At 49.0% G+C, this 22,830-nt stretch overlaps 1 protein-coding gene across 7 annotated transcripts in view; it reads right to left on the reverse strand.

Moving 5' to 3' along the window:
- The window catches only part of Rgs12 (regulator of G protein signaling 12), a 96,811-nt gene that overhangs the window by 37,209 nt on the left and 36,772 nt on the right, over window positions 1–22,830 (reverse strand). For all 7 annotated transcript variants that reach the window (XM_052198528.1, XM_052198529.1, XM_052198534.1 and 4 more), the window contains one exon: window positions 5,018–5,039. In XM_052198528.1, the coding sequence (XP_052054488.1) occupies window positions 5,018–5,039 (22 nt within the window). The remainder of the gene's footprint in view (window positions 1–5,017; window positions 5,040–22,830) is intronic.

Genomic DNA, 22,830 nt, shown 5'->3' on the forward strand with positions numbered 1-22,830 from the left:
TTGAACTTTGCTTGAAAAAAAAATCACCACATAGTTACTAATAAAAACTCCTTCCAAATGTCTTGTAAAAGCAGAAAGAATGAGTGTGTTGGGAGGCATCTTGGCAGAAACCAAGTTTGCCTGCTTCCCCAACAGTCTACAGTCTGACTGGCATTTGAGTTTTAAATCCAAAAAAGCCATAAAAATGTGAACTACTGAGACAAATAAAAGGCTCTGGTTAAAACACCTGCTCTCATCCCGCATGCTACAAACCCGCATTCCTGCCCAGCTAGTTCTGGTTCCTGAGCAGCTGTGAGAAGTGCAAGAGCGGGCTGCAGCCCAGGAGCCACAGATGTGCAGCCCAGGAGCCACAGACGTGCAGCCCAGGAGCCGAGGCCCGCTGGGGCTTCTCACTGCCCTTGCCTTCTGTAGTACAGACTATGGTTTCACCTGCCAACGACCTTCACCACGGCCATGCTCCACATGCTCAATGTGAATGTGACCTTACTCCAATTCCAGTGGCAACGGCGGCCCTTCACCGCTGAGCAGTGTCAGCTCTGTCACGCCTGTGACATGGACTGCTGCAGCCACTTCTGTAGGACAGAGGAAGCTAGCAGGCTGAGCCAAAGCCAAAGCTGCCCAACAGACGGGAAGATGGCTTCCCTAAGTGCAGCCCTGGACCTCAAACCTTCATTCCATGGCTTAGGGTGAGACCGAACATGAGGAGGCTAAGGGGCGGAAGGGCAAGGGCACTCTCAGAACACCAAAAGGTAAGGGCGAGTCTTTCACAGTTGTTTGAGAGGTTAGGCAGCCCTCCAAAGTTAGAGACAGTAGAAACTAAACTGACAGGAACAAGAACACTGAGAGAGCCTAGCAGGGCCAGAAACCCACAGCCCCGTTCATGGGGCACAGCAGCCTCCTGGGGAGGATTTCCTGGTGCTTCAGAAGGAGGGAGGGAGGCTAAGCAGACCTGGCAGATTCCACAGGCACCTAGCGCAGGTCACAAGAGACAAAAGCATGAAACAGAAGCGCCCCCACCACTCTCAGCAGGCATGCTAGTCCCCAACAAATTTGCTCATGTACCCAGGATAGAGCCTAGAGACTGACCTACGGACCTAGACCAGCACCCAGGCAAGTGTTAGGTGAGCCCAGAGTGCTGACAAGGGCCTATTAGGCCCAGCCTAGCCCAGTGTCCAGTACCTACAGACCTGTACCCACCGGCCCAGTAAGCTAAGGCTAGCCTTGGCTCAATACTCTCTTCCCTCAAGTTTCTTCCTCCAGAGTACAATGGGAGGCTGAGAGACCTGGTGTGCCGGAGGGCCACTTCAGGGTCACTAGAGGGTGGCTGGGATAACAGTGCACTGTGCTCAGATGAAGGGGGTCCAAGTTGGTCACACAGTTGGTCATGCCATGACTACTGACCTATGAGAGACTGCAGAGGACAGGCACAGTGGGGGGGGGGGGGAGGCCACTGCAAGGCCAAGAGAGGCAGAACCTCCTGTCTACATAAAGGATCAATGAATGTGATGGGGCAGGGGAGTTACAGAGTTGAAGGGTCTGACAGGAGGACATGGGGGAATGGCAGATTCCAGATAAGAAGCCTTCAGGAGAGTGGAGGTGAGACAGTGTAGAGAACTTAGGTGTTATACACATCCAAAGCCACACCCGGCATTGATGTCACACTGCTACAGTCTGACTATGCCAGGATGATGGTCCTAACTTCTCCCACTCCAATATACTTCTAAGATGTACTTTAATTCTCTCTTTCTCTCTCTCCACCGCTCCTCAGTGTTGTGTGTGTATGTATGTATGTGCGCGCATGCATGCCAAGATCAGAAGACAATTTTCAGGAGTTGGTTCAAAGAATCTTGTCTAGCTTAGTAAGGGGCAGGAATAATCAGAGGCCTGAGTGAATTCTTTCATAGAAAGGATTGGACTCTGTCCCAAGCCCAGCACGAGGCCACAGGAGGCTACTGTCTTTGTGACAAGATCACCCTGTTGGCCCTGTTCCTTCTCACACTTTGGACAGACTCCTCTCTAAGCTCTGTAGATGCCCTGCTCCCAGGGACTTACAAGCTGTCTGCACGCTGAGACTGGCAGTAATGCCCTGACAGCCTGCCTGCAGTTAGTGTGCTCCTCACACCAAGACTACTCAGCTTTTAGCGGGGAAAGGCACACTTAATGTCCCCAAGCAGTAGCCGGGCAGTGGTGGAGCACGCCTGTAATCCCAGCACTTGGGAGGCAGAGGCAGGCGGATTTCTGAGTTCAAGGCCAGCCTGGTCTACAAAGTGAGTTCCAGGACTGCCAGGACTATATAGAGAAACCCTGTCTCAGAAAACCAAAAAAAAAAAAAAAAAAAAAAAATGTCCCCAAGCAGCAGGTGGTGTTCCCTTCTGAGAACAAAGGAATACAGTGGGAGGCAAGTTTCAGGGGAGCACAGAGGTGGCATTGTGGGAGCATAGAGGTGATATAGAAGTAGACCACTGCAGGAGCACAGAGGTGGAGCACTGTAGGAGCACACTGGTGAGGTACCACTGATGACTGTGAAAGCCACACCTGTCTCCGGGTGGAAGGCTCCTTCCAGCACCAGCATCAACAGTGGAACTCAAACATTTATGCCCCCTCCCCTCTTCCTCCCTTTCTCTCACCTCCACCTTCCCTTCTACTTCCCTGAGGTTGAGCTAAAACCCCTGGGCTCATGCATGCTAGGTAAGGGCTCTAGCCCTTACACCCCTAACCCACACTTGGTTTGCACACTTTCAACCTTCCAGGTTAGCCTTGTTTTCTGTTTGGACAAGTTTTCAACAAAGTGGCTCATCAGGGAGTCTCTGAATGCTAGGGGCACCCCTTCTCTAAGCAGGATCTGCCATCCTAGGTATGGTTTGCCCACCGTAGAAGGCCAACACGCAGACTGTGGTGCAGTAGTGGTCTTTAGCCCTTCCCACTGAACAAGTGAAGTCATAAGCGGCACCACCCAACTTCCTTAAAACAAACAGCATGAGATTGCATGGTAGGAACACATGTTATCAAATGTTACACATGACCTGGAATGACAGCAGAGGAGTCAATGCATGTCAAGGGCATGGTTAGCTGGATGATGGACGCTTCTCAAGAGTACTAGATTTCCTAATAACCATAGCCCAGGCTGGATAAGGAAGCAGCTGTAGCCCCCAGGGTGGGGGAGCATATTTTTCTGCAGAAGCAGTGGAGTGCTGCAGTTCCCAGGATCCATGTGGGAACTTGTCCACGGCTGACAGTCTATAAACTATCTCTATATGGAAACATTTTGAGCTTCTGCCTAGCCCTTCTCCACAGGTGTCTGAGCTGAGCACAGGGGGTGGGGGTGGGGAGGGGAGGGGAGCTCCTGCGGGAAAGGGAAGGTCTTAGCTGAATCAGTAGGTTGAGGGGCAAGGGCTCTCCTTCAGGTCTGAGCCCCAGGGACCTCACTAGGGTGATGGTCACAACACTTCAGTATCAATGGAACAATGGCACACAACACTGGTCTCCTGGAACTAACAATAGACTGAGCCACAGTCTTCATTTTAATCTTATAATCAGAAAAGAAACTCAAAGTAGAAAAATAATAAAAGGATGAACGTGACCAAACAAAACATGCCTGGCTGTCTAGCTTGGTTGCTGAAATTCCTTGCCTCCTACCATAGTAGGCCCACCGTGAAAGAACAGAACACAGCCCTGGGATCTGAGGTGGAAGAGGAGGGGACAGAGGGCGGAAAGCCCCCAGGGACAGGGGAATCACCTGGCCAGGACACCACTTCCTCAGAAAGGCATAGTGGGGGCTGGGAGCCAGGGGCTTCCCACCCTTAGAAGGGAGCTTCTGAAACCTGTAGGGACAACTTGATAAAATGTTGGGGAATAGGAAGGGGGGAGGGATTCCCCAACTCTTAACAACAGGTAAGAAATTTGGGATGTCAATAATAATATTATATATTATTAAACTGATGGATTATAGAAACCTCTCAAATATATGAATTTCCCACAAGACTAAATCCTCTGCCCAAAGAGAGACATGGGAACCACGGCTGTGAGTCTGCACTGTTCACCCAAGCCTGGTTGCACGTCCTGCTTCGTTTCTAGCATTAAAGAAGCTTTTCCTGCTTCTAGCTTAAGACAGATTAAATGACACGGTCATTATTGTACATAACACAGGAAATATAAGCCCCCTTTATTCTAAAATAGATGCTTCTAACACTCATGCCCAGGCTCCTGTGGTCTGCATTCCAGCACGAGCAGGTGTGTAATCCAAGCTGGATTTCCCTCCGTTCCCACAGGGTGACCCCAACAGAACTACTGGGCCCCCACTCCTTCCTAAGGCCACAGGCTCTCTCTGCACATTTCTGTGAGAGACATACAGCAGTGGTGGGCAATTGTGAGGAGAGGCAACAGAAGTTTCTAGAGACTATGGTAAGTTCCCTGAATACTGCAAGCATGAGGAGTGTCTAGATGAAACTCTCCAAATAGCTTTAGACAGTTTTTTTTGTTTTTTGTTTTTGTTTTTTTAAATCACTGAATGAAAAACAAGGATGATGTCAGAGAAATGGAGAGACCTGGCTAGTGATTTTCCTTTTCCTGGTCAATCCTGCTAAAAGAGCCTTGTACATAAAAGTCCTTAAAAACAACAGAAAGGGTTTGATTCTTTTTCATCTACTATGCTTTTCTTAAAAGAAAACTTCAAGAATGGCCCCAATTCAGCAAGTGCTTTGAGATCTGAGCTTGCTTGTTTGGAAGCTGGTTGTACAAGGGATCAGCGAGCATGTTTTTGCTTGTTGATCACAGGCGTGCAGGAGCGTGCACTGCAGCCCAGCAGACTGCCTGTGCTGGCTGGCTATCCGTCTCTATAGCTATGCTAGATGAACACAAGCCTAGGCCACCAAGAAGCTAGCTCCCTCAGACCAACTGCGACTGAAACGCTTCCACAAGGGAAAGGCAGAGAAAACAGCTACCCTGAGTACATCAAATGGCAAACATATTTTTATGATTTGAAAATGGCAATAAAAATAGTAAAATATATATGACTTACCACCATCAGACACAGTTGCAGACTGAAAAAAAAAAGAGAGAGACATGAGTTAATTACATCTCATGACACGACTGAGGGAACAGCACTTCACTTCCTCCATGGAGAACACAACGCTAAGGTCCTGGGAAGCTCCCGGCTACCCAGGTAGGCACTGGAGAAGCAGACAGTGAGTCAAGCCTTGGGGCTCCAACTCCGCCCCGGCTGGTGACTCCCTGTAAGAGGAAGTTGCCGTCATTTTCACTTGAAAAGAACAAATCCCAGCATGTCTGACATCAAAGTCTTATTAACAGCCCCTGTGATAACCAGCTGATCTCCAGTGAGGGCACCCTGTAGGGCAGGGGCTTGCCAGTACAGACAGTGTTCAGCTCAGGCCCGGTATACCCACCAGTGTTACCCCTACCCCAGAGAGGTACCTAGGCTGTGAGAAGGCAGGGTAGGAAGTGTGTGTGTGTCTAACCACATACACCCAAAGTGGGAGAGAAGCCACCACAGGCCCTGGGAATGACTTGGGGGGTGGATAGAAAGGGTTTTGTGGGTGGGGTGGGATGGGGGAGCACACTAAGAACTGCTGGGCAGGAAGACTAGGAATGCAGCTATCTATCAACAGTTCTCTGAGGGAGCTCAGACTAGGCTTATCTGGACACTTGCTATTGGTCAAGCATGTGGTCAGTGGCCCAGGATAGGGGCCAGGAGGGAAAGGAAGCTGGAAGAGGAGGCAGGCGTCCTAGGGGCAGCAGAGAGACCCAGTTAGAGTAGGTGGAGTACGGAGGAGCCAGCGTAGCCTGTAGCTAGGCTCCTGGCCAGAGCACAGTCCCTCTCTGAGAGCAGGCGGGACAGTAGAGTACCAAGGTGGCTCAGAAAAGGCATGTGATGCCCAGAAGAACTGGTGCCATTGCTTTTCTATCTGCAGCATGCCAAGACCTCCCCTCCTGTGGCCCGGGCTGTAGCTGGCCCTTCAGAAACCTTCCCAAGCTCATACCCCAGGCTTTGTCTCCCCATTTTGTTTATCACTTTTTGCCATAGCACTCAGGTGTCAGCTCAACAGGGCTTCTAAGGTGCAGGCAGCCAGCGTGAGCAAAGCCTGGCTCATCATCAGATCTGGGTCTCCCTGAGGCATGTAGTTAAAAAAGAAAAAAAAAACAGTCTAAGTGGGGTCCAGCAGATCCCCAGTGGCAGTCAACAGGAGCACCTAGAACCCATGGCCACAAACTCGCCACGCTCCCCAGGGAAGCCATAGAACATAAGCATACAATCTATCAGGGGTATTGGACTTGTGCACATCCTGTCTGATTCTACACCCCACATCTCCATCCACCCTGGTTGATATTGAAGGATTCCCTATCACTTCCCTGATATGACACATGCTGAAGAACTCAACTGGTTAACCGTGATGGCTAGACTCCACCCATGACCTGTCATGACACATAGAGAATAACTTCTGACTATGACTATCACAACCTATGATGGGGTCTGGGCCCATAAAAAACTAGGTCTAGGGAATCCAGGTTCCCTAGCCACCAAAAAGTTGTGCCCAATTAATTAAAAAATTTTAATTTATGTATATGGTCATTTTGTCTGCCTGTATGTCTGTGACTGGTGCCCTCATAGGCAGAAGAGGGCATCAGATTGTCTTGTAGCCCTGGAACTGGAGTTACAGACGATTGTACTCTGCTTTGTGGATGCTGCTTTGTGAACCTGTGTCCTCTGAATGCCACTGCTCGTAAATGCTGAGCTACCTCTTCAGACCCATAGTCGCCTAATGCTCACTTTGCTCGGCATCAATAAGCAGTATGCAACCCATTTGCCATAGCAAGTCACCTGCAACCACAGTGTGAGGCTGGAAGGCACCAAAGCCAGCTCTCCCTAAGGACTGTGAGGAAGGTCCATGCTATTGTGCACATTCAGAAATCCTGTCAATCTTAAGAGTATAACCCTCAACAAGGTATCACCTTGTATCACCCAAGACAAACACAGGCTCTCAAATCATAGCAGACTGGATACAAATACCAGGAAACTTCAACACACAGTAGAGCCCACAGATAGGGAAGCCTAGAGGCCTAGGAAGGGGGAGGGGCCTGGAAGCCAAAGACAGTGAGAAGCTGTGGAAAGGTAGGCGGGGATGAGTAAGCACAGCCTTCATCTGGCCATGCACTAGGCTAAGTTCAAGGGACACCTTTTTGTAAAGGTAAACTTTCAATTTTTCAAACAGCTTTAAATTTATTAAAAGAAATAAAGGGGGGTCAGTACAGAGACAAGTGTGCTTTTAAATATACTACTTTTACAAAGCCAGAGTCCTCAAGAATGAGGAGATAGGCAGGGGATTGGGAGCAGTTAGTAAACGCCACAGGCACTAGTGGAGCATCCCCAGGTGAGCCTCATCACAGTGCTGTCACCTACTCTCTCGTCTGAGATGCCCCATTCATTTGCACAGTCCCCAGGAGGCTGTCCTGGGGAAGTCACAGGATACAGCACTCTGGGAGGCAACAGTGTGACCCCCGCCTTCAGGAGCCTCTATATATCTAACACCAGAGCACAAACTCTTTCACATACAAGGGAGGCCTACACAGGCAAGAGCCAGGAGAAACATGAGCTGGAGTAATGGCTCAGCAGTTAAAAAAGCACTGGCTGCTTTTCCAGAAGACCATGTTAAATGCCCAGTACCCACAAAGTAACTTCAGTTCCAGGGTATCTCCCACAGGCAAAAGACACGCATGTGGTACACATACACATAGACAAAACATACATATAAAATACAAATAAATGAATCATTTTTGAAAGGAGTCAGTAGAAACATCATCAGTTTCACATACTAGAAAGTCTCGACAATGACAAGCAACCATGAAACCATAGAGAAGTGACCGGTGCCATGGAAAGAGGGAAGGAGGGTGGGCAGTGGCATTTGGGAAGCTGGGTGTAAGGGGGATGAGGAGGGAAAGGGGAAGAGGCAGAAATCCCCTACTCATTCTCCGTTTCCTTGAGATTACTAACAGTCCCAAAGGATGTTGGCACGGTGCTAAACCAGTCACCTGCAGTTCCATGTGACTTTTTTACATTGTAATTTCCAGATCATATATCTCCTGAGGCAGTAGAGGGACGGAGCATTCATAACATGGGCTCAGCACGGCAGTCATACTGCTGCCAGGACCCAACTGGGCTGGCCTGTGTTCCCAAAGGAGGGAGATCAGGAGGAGCCAGAATAACCAGAGGTGTACCTCATACTCCCGAGGGCATGTGAAGGAGGACACTGGGCTAACTGTGAGAGGCATAGTCACCTGTGGTGAGAAACTGAACGCCTGTCATCAGTGCCACCGCAAACAATGCAAGTGGTTTCCACAGTACTGTCACAGGCGTGTCACTTTCATTATAAACATGTGAAAAGACAAACTCCATAAAGGACTGACATCAGCCAACTGCCCCTGTAGGATGGCTACAGGTTTCTTATCCAGGTGAAGACCATGCATGTATATCTGAAGTGCACAGCACAGTGTTTTGATTACATGCTCACCACAGCATGATAACGATAACCAAGATAGCACATCCTCACCTTACAAGGTATCTGTGTGGGAATCTACTCTCAACCATCCAAGTATGGGCCCACGCCAATGAGCATGGGCATCCCTGGGCTCATCACACTTTACTGATCTCATGTCTCCCTGCCCCCACCACCTCTAGCCCTGGCAGCCACTGCTCTGCTCTGCTTCAGGACCTTGCCCTTTTAGATTCTGCCATGCCAGGAAGACCATGGAGGATTCCTCTTTCTGTCTGACATCCATCAATCAGCATAAGGCCTTCTGCTCTATGTGGCCACAAACAGCAGCATCTGCTTTGGAAGGCAGAACACCCAGCCATCATATACACCATTTTTTCATGCATCATTCCCTGGGCACCAGCAGGTACTTGGCTTATTTCTGTGTCTTGACTGTGTGAATAATGCTGCAATGGGCATAGCAGGGGTGCTGTGTCTCAGACTTAAGTTTCCAAGGAAACGCTACACTGTTTATACACTGGCTGTGCTGAGTGCTGTCCCACCAACAGGGAGCCAGGGTGTCAGTTCTCCCACCCTTGCCCCAGTCTCTGCTCTTTAACATTATGAGAGCAGGTGTGAGGCTAGCACCATACTGGGTTTGCACCTCTCTCTGATGAAGGGCACATGTGACATGGTCCACACATGGTATTCAGAAAACTAGCTCTTCTGCCATGCTGCAAGAAGGATTTGTTTGTTTGTTTGGTTGGTTGGTTGGTTGGTTTAGTTTGGTTATTTATTTAGAGACAGAGTCTCAGGCTGGGCAGTGGTGGCACATGCCTTTAATCCCAGCACTTGGTGGATTTCTGAGTTCGAGGCCAGCCTGGTCTACAGAGTGAGTTCCAGGACAGCCAGGGCTACACAGAAAAACCCTGTCTCAAAAAGCCAAAAGAGAGAGAGAGAGAGAGAAAGAGAGAGAGAGAGAGTCTCACTATGCAGCCCTGACTGGCCTGGAACACACTAAGTAGACCAGACCAGTGTCAAGTTCAGAGAGAGTTGCTTGCTTCTGCCTCTGCCTCTACAGTCTGTCAGCAAAAATGTTTTGTTTTGTTTTGAGTTTTTTCTTGTTGTTACTGAGCTGTTTGAGTTTCTCATATATTTTGGTTGTTAACCCTTCCTGGGTACATGGTTAGCAAGAATTCTCCCACTATAAGACAGTCTTTTCCTTTTGTTGACAGTGCCATTACTTCCAGGAGTTCCCGGCTTGGGTTCCTTTAGCAGTGAACTGAGACTGAAGTGTAAGCTGAAGCAAACCCTTTCTCCCCTAAGTTGCTTTTGGTTGAAATGTTTTATCACAGCAGTAGAGATCAAATTGGAACAGTGTGGGGTATGTGTGTGTGTGTGTGTGTGTGTGTGTGTGTGTGTGCATGTGGACATCTATACTGACAGGTCCTGAAGGGGGTATATACTGACCTCCCACACGGGTCTGCTGGTGGCCACCAAGAAGGAGCCAGTCCTTCCCTGCTGGCTGCATGCTCTAAGGCAGTGTGGGGCTGTGCTGCAGGTCACACAACAGTCTCACCTGTAAGCTCCCTTGCCTGGGCTCAGGTCCACTGGCACCTCCTCTGGATGCTCCTCCCCTTGTTACCCTCTGGCCATGTCTGGACATCTAACCAAGGCTGGCCTGTTCTGGGTCTCTCTGGTTGTGGAGTCAAAGGGTGGCTCCACAGACCTCCAAGGAGCCCCAGCAGAGGGCTGGGATGCACTGCTGACCTGGCACCTAAACATAGTATTTGTAGCTACAACCTGCAGTCGACCAGTTCTCGTTATGGGCTCATACACAGTACATACTTGCATAGACACAATACAGTAATTTCCTTTAATAAAGGGACAGCTGGAGAAAATGTCCTAGAGCAAGGTAGAAGAAGCACATATCAGGCCCACACCTAGAAGTTGACAAGAAAGAACTTTTGTGATGCAAGAGCTAAAGCAGACATCAAGGCAGTGGGGAATGTTCTCAGTATTTCTGCTTAGAGCTATCAAGAAGCAGGACTTCAGGGGGAAGAGGATGCGTATGTGGAGGGCACTTAGAACAGTAGAGAAAGGGGCAGGGGGGGGGGGGAAGATGGAGATTGTTAGGAGCTTTTCTGTTTTCAATCAAAAGATATGGGATCAGGGAAACTAAGGAGACCATCTCTCACAGAGCCTCACCTCACTGCTTCAAAGCCTCAGAAGACTGAGACACAACCAGCGCACACATGTACTGTGTGACAAGGTGCCACCCAACAAGCACCACACAAACACATTCAGTGTCACCATGTCTGACTGAAACGGTTTCCTATAGAGATGCTTAACATGAGCATCACCCAGTCCTCTGTCCTGGTGCCCCCTGCTGTAAGGCAGGCCAATCTCCATTCCTCCCACAGCAGCCCTCGCTGCATCTAGGCACCACCCTGGACTCTGTGAATTGTAAGGCACAAGCGGGACGGGCAGCGTGTGGGGAAACGCATGCCAAGAATGTTCATGCTCACACACAGTCATGGCTGACTACCTGTGCCTGAGGTGCCGGGCCCTCCTTAGGAAACTAAGCACAGAAGCCTTCAGGGTGCTCCCTGTCCACAGATTTGCCAAAGGCCCAGACTCAAAGTAAGGTAAAAGCAGGGGAGGGAGAAGGTGACCTTGGCTATGAGTCTAAAGGTGAAGTTCCCAGCTGCTCCTGTGAAGGATCACACTGTCTGGGCCCAGTCAGAGGGCAGAGGCTAACTTTTCCTGAGCAGAGGGGGAAGATATAGGAATGGAGTCTGATGGGCTCTGAGATACCCAGGGTTCTGTGGCCTGGGAGGCAGTGAAGGCTGTAGAGGCTGGTAGTGTGACAGCGACTCTGTTTTAAGGTCTGAAACAAAGCCTGTGTTGACAGAGTTAGAGACAGCAGCTCACATGGTGGAGGGGCTGGACATGCAGGATCCAGAGAAGATGTGCCTTCACAGAAGCATATTCTTGTGACTCAAGTATTAGTGGGCCACACCAGGCCACAGCCTGGACCCATGCTAGTAGCGCTCTTTCAACTGTACTTAAGGCAAATTCACACTTTTTATTTCACTTTCTACTACTAGGAAAATATGTCAATGGATATTTAACCATGAGTGCCCACATAAATGGCTTGGACTGCTTAAATTTCTAACGTCAATAAGTTGTTTGTTGGGGTTGGGGATTTAGCTCAGCGGTAGAGCGCTTGCCTAGCAAGCGTAAGGCCCTGGGTTTGGTCCTCAGCTCTGTTAAAAAAAAAAAAGAAGAAGTTGTTTGTGTGAACATGCTGAGTATGTAGGCGACATGGACATGTTTTAAGCACTAGCTGTTCCTTGTTTCCTAGATTTTCAATTCCACAAGCAACTGGTCAGCTTCACCCCGATGTGCAGAACACTGTAGGTCTACCAAGCTCAGCCCTGGTCAGGACAGCATTTCAGAGCCCCACAATAGGTAGTCCATGGGAGAGGAACAAAGGAATTTAATTTGGCTAAAAGAGAGACTCAAGGTGTATGTGTGTGTATGAGAGTGTATGTGTATGAGTGCGTGCGTGTGTGTGTGTGTGTGTGTGTGTGTGTGTGTGTGTGTATAGAGATCCTTCAAGTTCAGCCCACAAAGGCTCAGCGAGCCAGGCAGAAGCAACCTCAAACACATCAGCAGAAGCGGGTCTACCTGCCCTCCTCAGGCCCCTGGCTGCCGCCAGCCTGGCTGCCCTCATCATACCCATACCTACCGCCAGCTCTGCTACCAGCCACGGCCCTCACAAGCTCCTAGTCTCTTCCCATATAGGACATGCAGTATGAGAACAAGGCAGAAAGTTCCGACACAAGAGGCAGCAGGCGCTCGGGACACTGCAATCTGAGCCACAAGTCCCCTTGACTACTCACATCTTCCTTGCTGTTCCTTTACTTCCCTCATGCCCCGGCTATAGCCAACAGAACTCCCAGCAGGAGCCTGTACAGGTTACACACTGAAGTCCTACTCACCACCCCACAGTGGGCCTTCCACAAAAACCCTGAAAGAAAAGTCACTTTCTTTTCTTAACAGGACCAGTTTCTGTTTTCAAATTTTAGGCATACCCCAGTACAACCTAATGGCCACTCTCCCACAATGATGACCACATGGTCCACCCTGCTGGTCCTGACATCTGAGGCCTGAGGAAGAAAGAAGTCTGCTCTCCCACTGGTGGCTGTGCTGTCACCTCACTCCACAAGGGGCTTTAAATGCTTCCAAGCACTAATGCCACTCCCAACAGACCACCCAGGAGAAGGGAAGGGCTGGAAGGCTGTCAGCAGACTGGAAATGCCACTTTTCTATGATAATCATATTTGTTTTGGCCTCAGGTTTTACTCTATCCTCAAGCAGGTCATATCAGCGGCCAGAGCTAACACATGTAGCTCTCATGTAGTCCAGCACGTGCATGGCAAAGGGGCATGTGTATAACCTGCATAATCCGAGGAAGCCATGGTCAGGGTTTCTGGCCACTGAGAGCCTCTTGTCTCTCTAGGTCTAACTGTCATGTGCCCTGAAAGACCTAGGAAAGCTGGAGCACTCCCTGCCCCGGGGCAAAGAAAGCACAGACACCTGTACTCTATGAAAGGCTGCAGTGAGCGTGTGCACTATCACAGAACCACAGGATTCTCATGACCCCCACTTTAAAGACAAGCAATCTGAGGCTCAGCGGAAAGGGAGAGTCCCTTGGGAGCAGGGGTTTGGGAACACCTGTTCCACCTTACATCCAAAGGGCAAGGGAGCACCTGCCTCGGCTTCTGGCCAGCAGACTGGATCAGCTGGCCATCCACCTGGTGGGAAAGAAGAAAATAAGAGGCAGGGAGCTGCACTACTTCAGACACAACCATGTCACCTGGACATATCAGCCCAGCAGGAGCTGCTCCCCCTGCAAACCCACCCCCGACCCATAGGACCACTTCTGGCCCTGCCGCAAAAGGAAGGGCACGGCTAACCTCCCACACCCATGTGCTGATATTCCACACCCACACCTGGCACTGATATTCTAGCAGTGTCTCCTCCAGTGTGGCTTAGGTATTAGGAAGAAAGATTAAGCTATTCCCAAGAAAGGAGAAATTTGAAATCAGTACCCAGGGATTAATGACAATCTTCCATATAAGCTTAAATGTATTTTTATCCTCCTATCAACAGAAACAGTCACAAAAGAAAAATGCTATTTTTGTCTTCTCTCAAACTTTAAAAACAAAACACTACTACACATTTAATTTCATACAATCCTATAATCACCGAACATTGAAATCTGGTTGTTGTCCTATGCTCCCGCAGAGCCTATCTGTTATATTCTGAAATGTGAGCTGCAAGCTAGCAATTTAACAAGAATGTTAATGTTTATCCACTTGAAACTCAGCATCTCAACAAAACTTATCCACTAGCATCTGTAAGGGCTATTAGAATTACTATGGGTACTAAAAGACAATGTTTGGTGCTTTCAGACAGACACACAGGGTACAAGCAGTGCAGGCTCACAAGGGGTTGGGGGGAACCAGTGTCCCAAGAAGCCACACAGACATCCCTGCACTGGGGCTGAGTCCCACGCTCACGGAAGGAGCTCACTCTACCCTAGCTAACCAGCCCAGCCCTGCACTGAGGCCGTGGTCCTCAGTGCACACTCACTCTATGGCTCTCATGACCCAAGGAAAGCAGCCTCAAAGTGTAAAGCCCCTGGAAATGCCACAACTCCTATTCCCAGAACAGGTGAAGATAGAGTAGTGACCTGGATGCCAGGCTTCCTATAGCATTCCATTTACACAACACTCAGCAGCTGGATGGCTTACCTGCTGGTCAATAAAAACGTCCGAATCATCTGACAGCCCCTTTTCCAAATTCATCTTAAGACAAGAAAACGTCCATAATGTGCCAGGCACCTGGTTCTAAAACCCCATCCGCCACAGCAGCGTGCCTGTGCATGTCAGAAAAGTTCAGACATTTCAATTCCATGTGCTCCCTTCGTCACCCATAGCAACAGGACACCGAGGAAGCTGTGGTCTGCCAGAGACTCAGACTCTATCTTGATCGTCTCATACAGAAGAGTCATTTATATATAAATCACCCTGTGAGATCATTTTTAAAGCATTTCCTCTACAGAATCTGAAGAGCAACACTGGCTGACGGGGTAATTTCTCAGCACAACAGCTGCAAAGAATTTGTGTTTTAGTGGCGTGGTATGGTTTGCAACCTTAATTACAGTTGCCGCTGATTCTATTATAAGCCTGCTCCATATGCACGCGCTTCCTCCGTGGCAGCCAGCAGGATCTAGTATGTTCCTAAAAACCCCTCCACCTCCACGCAGCGTCTGTGATACATGATTGGTTGCATTTGCCTCCCAAGTATGAGCAACCCAAGAGTGTGTGAACCTGATGGATCCTGGCTTGTGAAAGGAAGGCGGAGGAAAGAAACCAGTGCTATAACCTGAGTCCCACTGCAAAAATACCTGCCACTCTCCTGAGACTCAGTGAACTGCTCACCCAGGTACCTCCAGGCCTTGTGGTTTGGCCAAGCAGGCCCCACAGTCCTCCATTACCCTTGAGTGACAGAGTGACAGCCCCAGAAATTACAAATGAAGTGCCTTTGGCCCACGGGCTGTGACAAGTCTTGAGTCTGCATCAGGCCACGAGATGGAAATACCTAGGGCCAGACTCACCTTTGCTTTTCCTTAAGAGAGATGTGTGTGACCATAAGGCAACATCAAGGGTTGACTCCATAACATTTTGCCTTCCCTTTCAAATAGAAGCCAGTGACAGCTGACCAGGATGAGAACTGTCAAAAGCTCAAGTATTCTTTGACCAATGGCTTTTGGGGGAGTTGCAGTCTTGAACATAGGAACAAAGCCAGTGAAAGCAGCAAGGGACAGGGCTCATGTGCGCCACCTCACCCCCGCCCCCCCATACAGGGGACTTACAGGAAGAGAAGCCAACAAGGGCAGTGGGTCCCATAGACAACACAGAGAGCCTAACCCTCCCTTTACAGAGCTGCTCCTTGCTGTAAGGGAGCACTACCTCTGCTCTGTTGGGAGCCTGGATACTGTGGTCTGTCCTTTGAGTCCAGCAGGCCACAGGTCACTGGGAACTGTCTCTATGCCAGAGAGTCTAAGTGGCCTACAGCAGTCGGAGTGACAATTGTCTGAGGCCTAGCACTAATCTATAGTTTGGGAAAAGGTGCAGAGGATAACATATACTAGTCCACAAGCCCTCCAGACCCTAAAAAAATCTATGTGATCAAGGTGCATATGTGCTAAGCATGGTTAATGTGCACAGAAGGGCCTGTGGGGACAACCCAGCCATCTAACACTTAAGAACCTTATGCAGAAAGCAAGATGTTTACTTTTATCATCTCACACAAAAAGGCCTGCATCCAGGTGTGTTCAGTCAGGAATGAGAAGGGAAGAGAACAATGGGATCTTGTCTGTATGGGTGCTGTGGTTCAGACACAAGCAGCCTGGGGCCTTAAGGTCACATCCTCTCCTCTCATACCTGCTGTCTGGCCTGGCCTCTGTAGCTGATGAGGTCATTAGTAAGGCTGAGACTAGTTTCTTCTGAGGACAGGCCTTGAAGAGAGCAAGGTCAACACCCAGGACTCTGCCATCCTACTGTTTTCTGACCCACACGTGCTCTGAGAAAGGGCTGATTAGCTGCCTGCCAGATCGAGGTCCAAGGGTGACAGATAACAGTGGTGGTAGCCAGAGCCTCACGTGCCTTCCTTCCCTCTGCCCACTCCCACTGCTGTGGGATCATTTTCAAGCCTGGGCCCACCAGGTCCAGCTCAGCTCTCACAGATACAAGCCTGTGGCCAGTTCAGAAACAAGAAGACAGCAGTGGAGGGCCTCACAAGACAGTGAGATGTGAACAGAAAGCACTGGACACCAGCTCTCCAGCCCAGGCCACTTCCCACACCAGCTACCTGGAGCCCAGAGAAGAGGGAAACCACCACCTGACAGGTCAGCAAGTGCATGTGGACTGAGCACAGCCACGGTGGCAGGTGGCAAATTCAACCTGGAGTACTCAGAATACTGTCACCTGGCCAGACAAGAGGTGCCTACTAAGTGCCCACAGAGCCCAGGGACTGCCTCACCAACACCTCTGCCCCAGAGCCAGCACTTGGAGAAAAGGAGGCTGGAGTCCACAGGATGTGACCAAGGAGCTAGACAGAACCACAGGGACAAGAGCAAAGTGGCAGCATTGTAAGTGAGCAAAAGACCAAGACCAAGCAAAATTTAGAACCCCTAGGAGGTGAGCCCTAAAATCCTAGTGCAAAGAGAGCGCTTCCCCAGACTCCCTCTCTTCATCCCAGCATCACCCACTGGGTCGATGGAGAGACCAGCCAGGCTGAGTCCTCCTCACCTACCAGTGCCATCACAGCATAGCCTTGTGACCCTCACTGCCTCCTACTCCTGCCCACTTTGCCAGAGCAGGCCCAGCTCTGCCCTCCATTACCTTTAATTTAAAGTATAGTGTCTTTTAAAACAGATAATATGTCATAAGTATAAATTTGGCACCACTTGAAGTTAAACATTTTTTTTGGTCTACCTGTCTACCACCACAGCTGCCTGTCCTCAGGGTAGAAATGGAAGGCTCCAGTGAGCAGTAACCGGATGAGGAAACACTCAGGCAAACAGAACCCCAACTGTGTCTCTGAGTGAATAAAGAGCCGCAGTAATTTCCCATGCAAACGAAGAGAAGCCAGGACTGTCAAAGACCAAACAAAGCAGTTTTCTAATCTACATTCTCTGGGAATCAGGAAAGGATGGATTAAAACATAAAGAAAAAGAGTTTATTTTGAGCTGTCTTGAGAGCTGTTGTAGAGAAGGTGACACGCTCTGCAACCACCAAATCTCAGGCTAGGGGAGGCTGCAATGGAAGCAACCAAACCCACTAAATGCCAAGAAGGCGCCTTCCCCCAAGTCCTTCCCTGGCTCTCACCTGGAGCTTTTGTGTGGTTTGCTAGGAAATGTGGCTATGGTGGGCAAGAGAGTGGCTGGGTCTGCAGATACTATCAAAGCACCCACTGCCTGTAGGGCCTCCTCACTACACGATGGCTCGCCAACATCTGGAACATAGGACTACTTTGGATGGAGGCAAAACTGTGACTTGAGCGCCCCCTGCTGCCTGGGAGCCCACCATTGCCAGTACCTGAAAAAACAATACTGGTATAACTGGCAACTTCAACTCAAGTAAAAGAAGTCAAACCAGCTCTTCCAGCACAGTGCTCTGCAGGGCACCGATACAAATGACAGGGCCCTTGAATGCTGGAAGGTCAAGGAGTAGGGGCTAAAACATGGGCTACCCAATTACAGGCAGTCCTGGCCCACAGATAGGGAAATGTGGAAACCATAGGAAGATCAATGGGGAGGCAAAAAGAGATGGTTTAGGGCCAGCCAGGATACTCAGTGAAACCCTGTCTCAAGAAGCAAAACAAGGGCCAGTGAGATGACTCAATGAATAAAGGTACATGCCACCAACCTTGATGAGTTTGATCCCTGGAACTACACAGAAGGAGGAGAGAACAGAGTCCACAAGCTGTCCTCTGACCTCCACACTCACGCTGTGGCACAAGGATGCACACATGCACAAATGTGGCTCCTTCCTTCTTGCACTGCCCTCCAGAATGGTTCCCAGCCCCAAGCCAGCTGCCACTGTTGGCAACAGCCATCCCGCAGAGTTAAGCTACGCCCCTAGAAGAAGGATTGCCCCAGCTGGGCTTACTGACAGTCTGGATACTCTCACGGAGGGCTGGGGAGGGCTCAAGCCCCCTCACCTGAGTATCCAGTCTCTCCCTACCACATGGTGTATGTAACTCTGGGAGCTTCATCTAGGAACTATGGGGAAGACCTTATCCTTGCTGAGTAGTCTTTCCAGGCATGGCCTGTTGGGGGAACTGTAACTAATCCCTCATCCATGCTCTGTAAGGAAGTCTCTCTTAGGGTTCCTATTGCTGTGATGAAACCCCATGGCCAAAGCAACATGAGGAGGAAAGGGTTTATTTGGCTTACACTTCCATATCACTGTTCATCATCAAAGGAGCTCAGGACAGGAACTCAAGCAGAGCAGGCTCTGATGCAGAGGTCATGGAGGGATGCTGCTTACTGGCTTTGCCGCCATGGCTTGCTCAGCCTGCTTTCTTATAGAACCCAGGATCACCAGCCTAGAGGTGGCACCACCCACAATGGCTAGCCCTCCCCCATCAACCACTAGTTAAGAAAATGCCCTTCAGGCTTGCCTACAGTCCAATCTTCTGGAGGCATGTCCTCACTCGAGGCTCTTTTCTTTCTCATGATTTAGCTTGTGTCAAGCTGACCTAAAATGAGCCAGCACAGTGCCCAATAAGCTCACTGGTTCTCCAGAGTGGATGCTGGAGGGAAATCTGACCTTGGACTGTAACTGGAACCTTAGGAAAAGGGGTTAAATAGTGCGTACATCTCCCTCTGGGAAGGAACTTTAACACCAACGTCATATAAACAGTGTGGGATGGCAGGTACTTGAAAGGACAGGTGACCAGCACCTGCAGTGTCTTGAGAGGCACAATGGACCACCATCAGGATTTGCCTGCTAGGACAATGTCCTGGCAGTAGTTCTCACACACTCATGGTCCTGGACACAATACTCCTGGCATCTCTCTAAGGAAGAAATGCTGATGTTCCTGCACGGCAGCAATTTCACCACCTGCATATGGAGTAAAGGCACCCTGTGTCTCCTAGTACCAAAAGCTCAGCCTGGGATCACTGGGTGGACTCAGAACAAGGCAAGTAGACAGACAGGAGACCTCAAGGTGTGGTGACTACTGTAGGCTCTAATGTCAGTGTGATCAGAGCCAGGTCTTGGAGGATGACAAAGTGTCCCCCATACTTGCACAGTGGCCCCACAATAGCTACAAGACTAAGTCTGGTGTGAGCAACGCCTCTTATTTCCGCAGTGCACACAGAACTATGATTTTCAATGGCAGGTGGTTCCTGTTCACCTCTTCAGTGCCAGAGAACATCACAGTTCAACTCATGGGTGATGCAGTCAAGGAGAATTGGAGATACCCAGACACATAAAGCTTTATGGGACACAGGCTTCCCATGGGAGGTCTATGCCTCCCTTCCGGCTGCTCCCTGGATATGCCTCTTTCGCCTAGTTTCAGGCTCTATTGAGCCTCTATTGAGGCTTCAGTACAGGTTTCTTCCTGGGGCTGGTCCTACAACCTCCCATCAACTGGGCCAGCACAAAGCATCAGTCTTCAGGGCCAGACCTGCTCCAGCCATCCATGAGGGTACCGTGTACAGGTGGCAACCAGTGCTGGTTTTCTCTCCTGGCTGTCAGCATGCCAGGCCAAACACCACCGGTGGTGCAGCTGCTTCAACCTACATTTCCCCACATGCCTTCCCTTCTTGTCTGTTGTGCTTCCTAAAATCTGCAGGATTTTGGAAAAGCAGCAAATCCATACATAAACAAGAGCTCCTTAATAAATTATTAGAGATGGCTGGTATCTCCAGCACCCCCAGGAAGAGCTTTTCATAAACACTTATATTCTCATCTCTTTGCCCCACAAATAGCAAAAGCCAAAGACAGGGATCCTGCTGCAATCAAAGCTTCTCCACTGCAGGAATCATCCCACCCTCAGTCTCACAATCCTGCTGCTCAGACTCCTACCCAACCTCAGGAGCTCACCTGCAAGCCAGGCATGGCAAGACTTGGGCTAATTATCAATAAACAAACAGACAGACAAACAAACAAACAAACAAACAGGCTATGAAGATGATTTAGTCTCCATAGTAAAGTGCTTGCCTCATAAAGCACCAGGATTCAAGTTTTTGGTTTTTGTTTTTTAAAAAGCCAGTGGTGTTGACCTATTAGGACCCTATACTGGGAAGCAGAGAAAGCAGGTCCCTGAAGCCTGAAGCTGGTGGTCAGTGAGAACCTGTCACCAAAAAACAGCTGAACAGTGGATGAGAAACACACCTGAGGATGTCCTCTAGTCTCCACATACAAGGATGCACACACATCAGCACCTATACATACACAAAAAGAAACCACAAAGCCTGAAGCTGGTCTTAAACTGGAATTACCGTGTGTGTGTGTGTGTGTGTGTGTGTGTGTGTGTGTGTGTGTTGAGATGAAACCCAGAGTTTTGCACATGCTAGGCAATTGCTAGGCAAGGAAGAACTTACCACTGAGCCATAATCACAACCCTGAATTACTTTTTGATTAATATTTCTCTTCTAAACATCTGGTTCTCTTAGACAACCACTGGACAGTCTCCATCTTAGCATAGTGCAGCATGCTGAGAATGCTTGATGCTACAAGTACTAGGACTTAAGGACAGGCTAAGGAGATAGAGACAGAGACAGAGACAGAGACAGAGAGTGGCTTGGCTTCCAAATTCCCTTACAGGGAGGGCACACCACCACACTAGGCTTGACACAGAGCAGCCCCCACTTTCAGCTCCCAGGAGGTCTGCAGGCCCACTCCTGCCTGCCCTTTAGAGGCTGGAGCCCCAGTTCACCCCATTTACTATGCCAGATGACCTCACTCTTCTCAGCACGCTGCCTCTGAAGGAGAGGAACACAGGGCAAGTAAAGAAGGGACTCCAATGCAGGGCAGTCCGCAGCTGCTTCCTCAGACTTGCTCTAAGGCCCTGCTTTCCTTCCCACCAACTCTCCCTTCTTCCCTAGAATTGAGACCTGTCTGTCCAGACCACTCCCACTGCCTCTCTGGCCCTCATCTCACCCATACTCTCAGGCATACCTGTAAAGTGTGACCTAGCTATGTCCTTGCCTCCTCAGATCCACACAGAGCAACCACCAGCACTGGGACAAATACATAACCATGGCACCAACTTAAAGATGGAAAATTGATTAGAGTTCACAATTTCAGAGGTTTTAGTTCATGGACAACAGATACAATTTTTTCTAGATCAGTGAGAGGGAATAAATGGCAGAGGGTATAGAAGAGCAAAGCTGTTTACTTCATGGTGGCCAGCAAGGAGTGAGAAAGCAGAGAGAAAGAGAGAGAGAGAGAGAGAGAGAGAGAGAGAGAGAGAGAGAGAGAGAGAGAGAGAGAGAGAAAGAGAGACTAAAAATGGAGAGAAAGCAAGAGAGAGTGATATTGAGGGGGGAGGAAGGAGGGGAGGGGAAAAGGAAGGGAGGGACAGACTGAGGGAAAACAAACAGCCCTAAGGATTCATTCCACAGGTGACTGGTGGCTCCAGCTAAGCCCCACCTACTCTAGCTAGGCCATACCTACTCTGACTAAGTCCCACCCACTATGGCTAAGCCCAACCTACTCCATCTAAGCCACACCCAGCAAAGATCCTAGCACCTCTTAAACTAACACCAAGCACCAAGACATAGGGCTAAAATCCCCAACCCATGAGCTCGAGGGTACATTTCAAACTCAAACCATACCTAAAAATGGTTATCATGGCAAGCTTCATCATGTCTATTTCCCACAATAAAAATTTTAAGTACAGATGTTTTCTCCTCTTGGCCCTTTGTATTTCCACAAAAATTTTATAAAAATAATCTTAAATTCAGTAAATACCTGCTGGGACTTTGATTAAAACTGCACTGAACCACAATAGCACAGAGTAACGTAGCCAGTTTTTACGTTAAGTCAAACAAGTCAAGCACAGCGAGGCAGAACACGAGAGCTCAGTCTACACAGCCCGAAAGGTCTGAGCGCACAAAGGCGGACGGTAGGGTGGGCTCCAGAGGCTCCATCAACACAGGGCAAAGCTGGAGTTAGCTAAAGGACACAGCAGTACACTTAGAAAGAAAGTTAAGGTGTGTGTGTGTGTGTACACCACAACACACAGGTGGAGGTCGGAGGACAACTTGTAAGAATTGGGTCTCTCCTTCCACATATGGGTATCACAAATCAAACTAAGGTTTCCAGGCTTGACAGCAGCACCTTTAAGCCCTTCTGAGCTATCTCGCTGATCCAGGATGTGTTTTTAAAAGTACATGATGAGCCACAATAGACTGTACTCTTAAAAATTAACAAGGAATTTGATGTTAAATGTTCTCACCATACAAAAAAAAAACTGCTATATGTGGTTACATGTAATATCAATACCTCAAGACATGATGTTGTACATGATAAATATATCTGTATGTCAACTTGAAAAAAAATGCATTGCACTGAATTGCAGATCCTTTTCTAGCTGTGGTCACAACTGACTTTTGTATAGTATCCATGTATCCAGCAACCTTGCTAATCTACTCACTACTCTTGAGTAACTGGCCATCACTTGGAATTTTCTGTCATAACTTTTATCACTTGAGAATACTAACATTTTCATTTATTTATTTTTTACAAGCATT

This window comes from Apodemus sylvaticus, chromosome 11 (assembly GCF_947179515.1).
Source record: "Apodemus sylvaticus chromosome 11, mApoSyl1.1, whole genome shotgun sequence".
In the NCBI taxonomy this organism is placed as follows: domain Eukaryota; kingdom Metazoa; phylum Chordata; class Mammalia; order Rodentia; family Muridae; genus Apodemus; species Apodemus sylvaticus.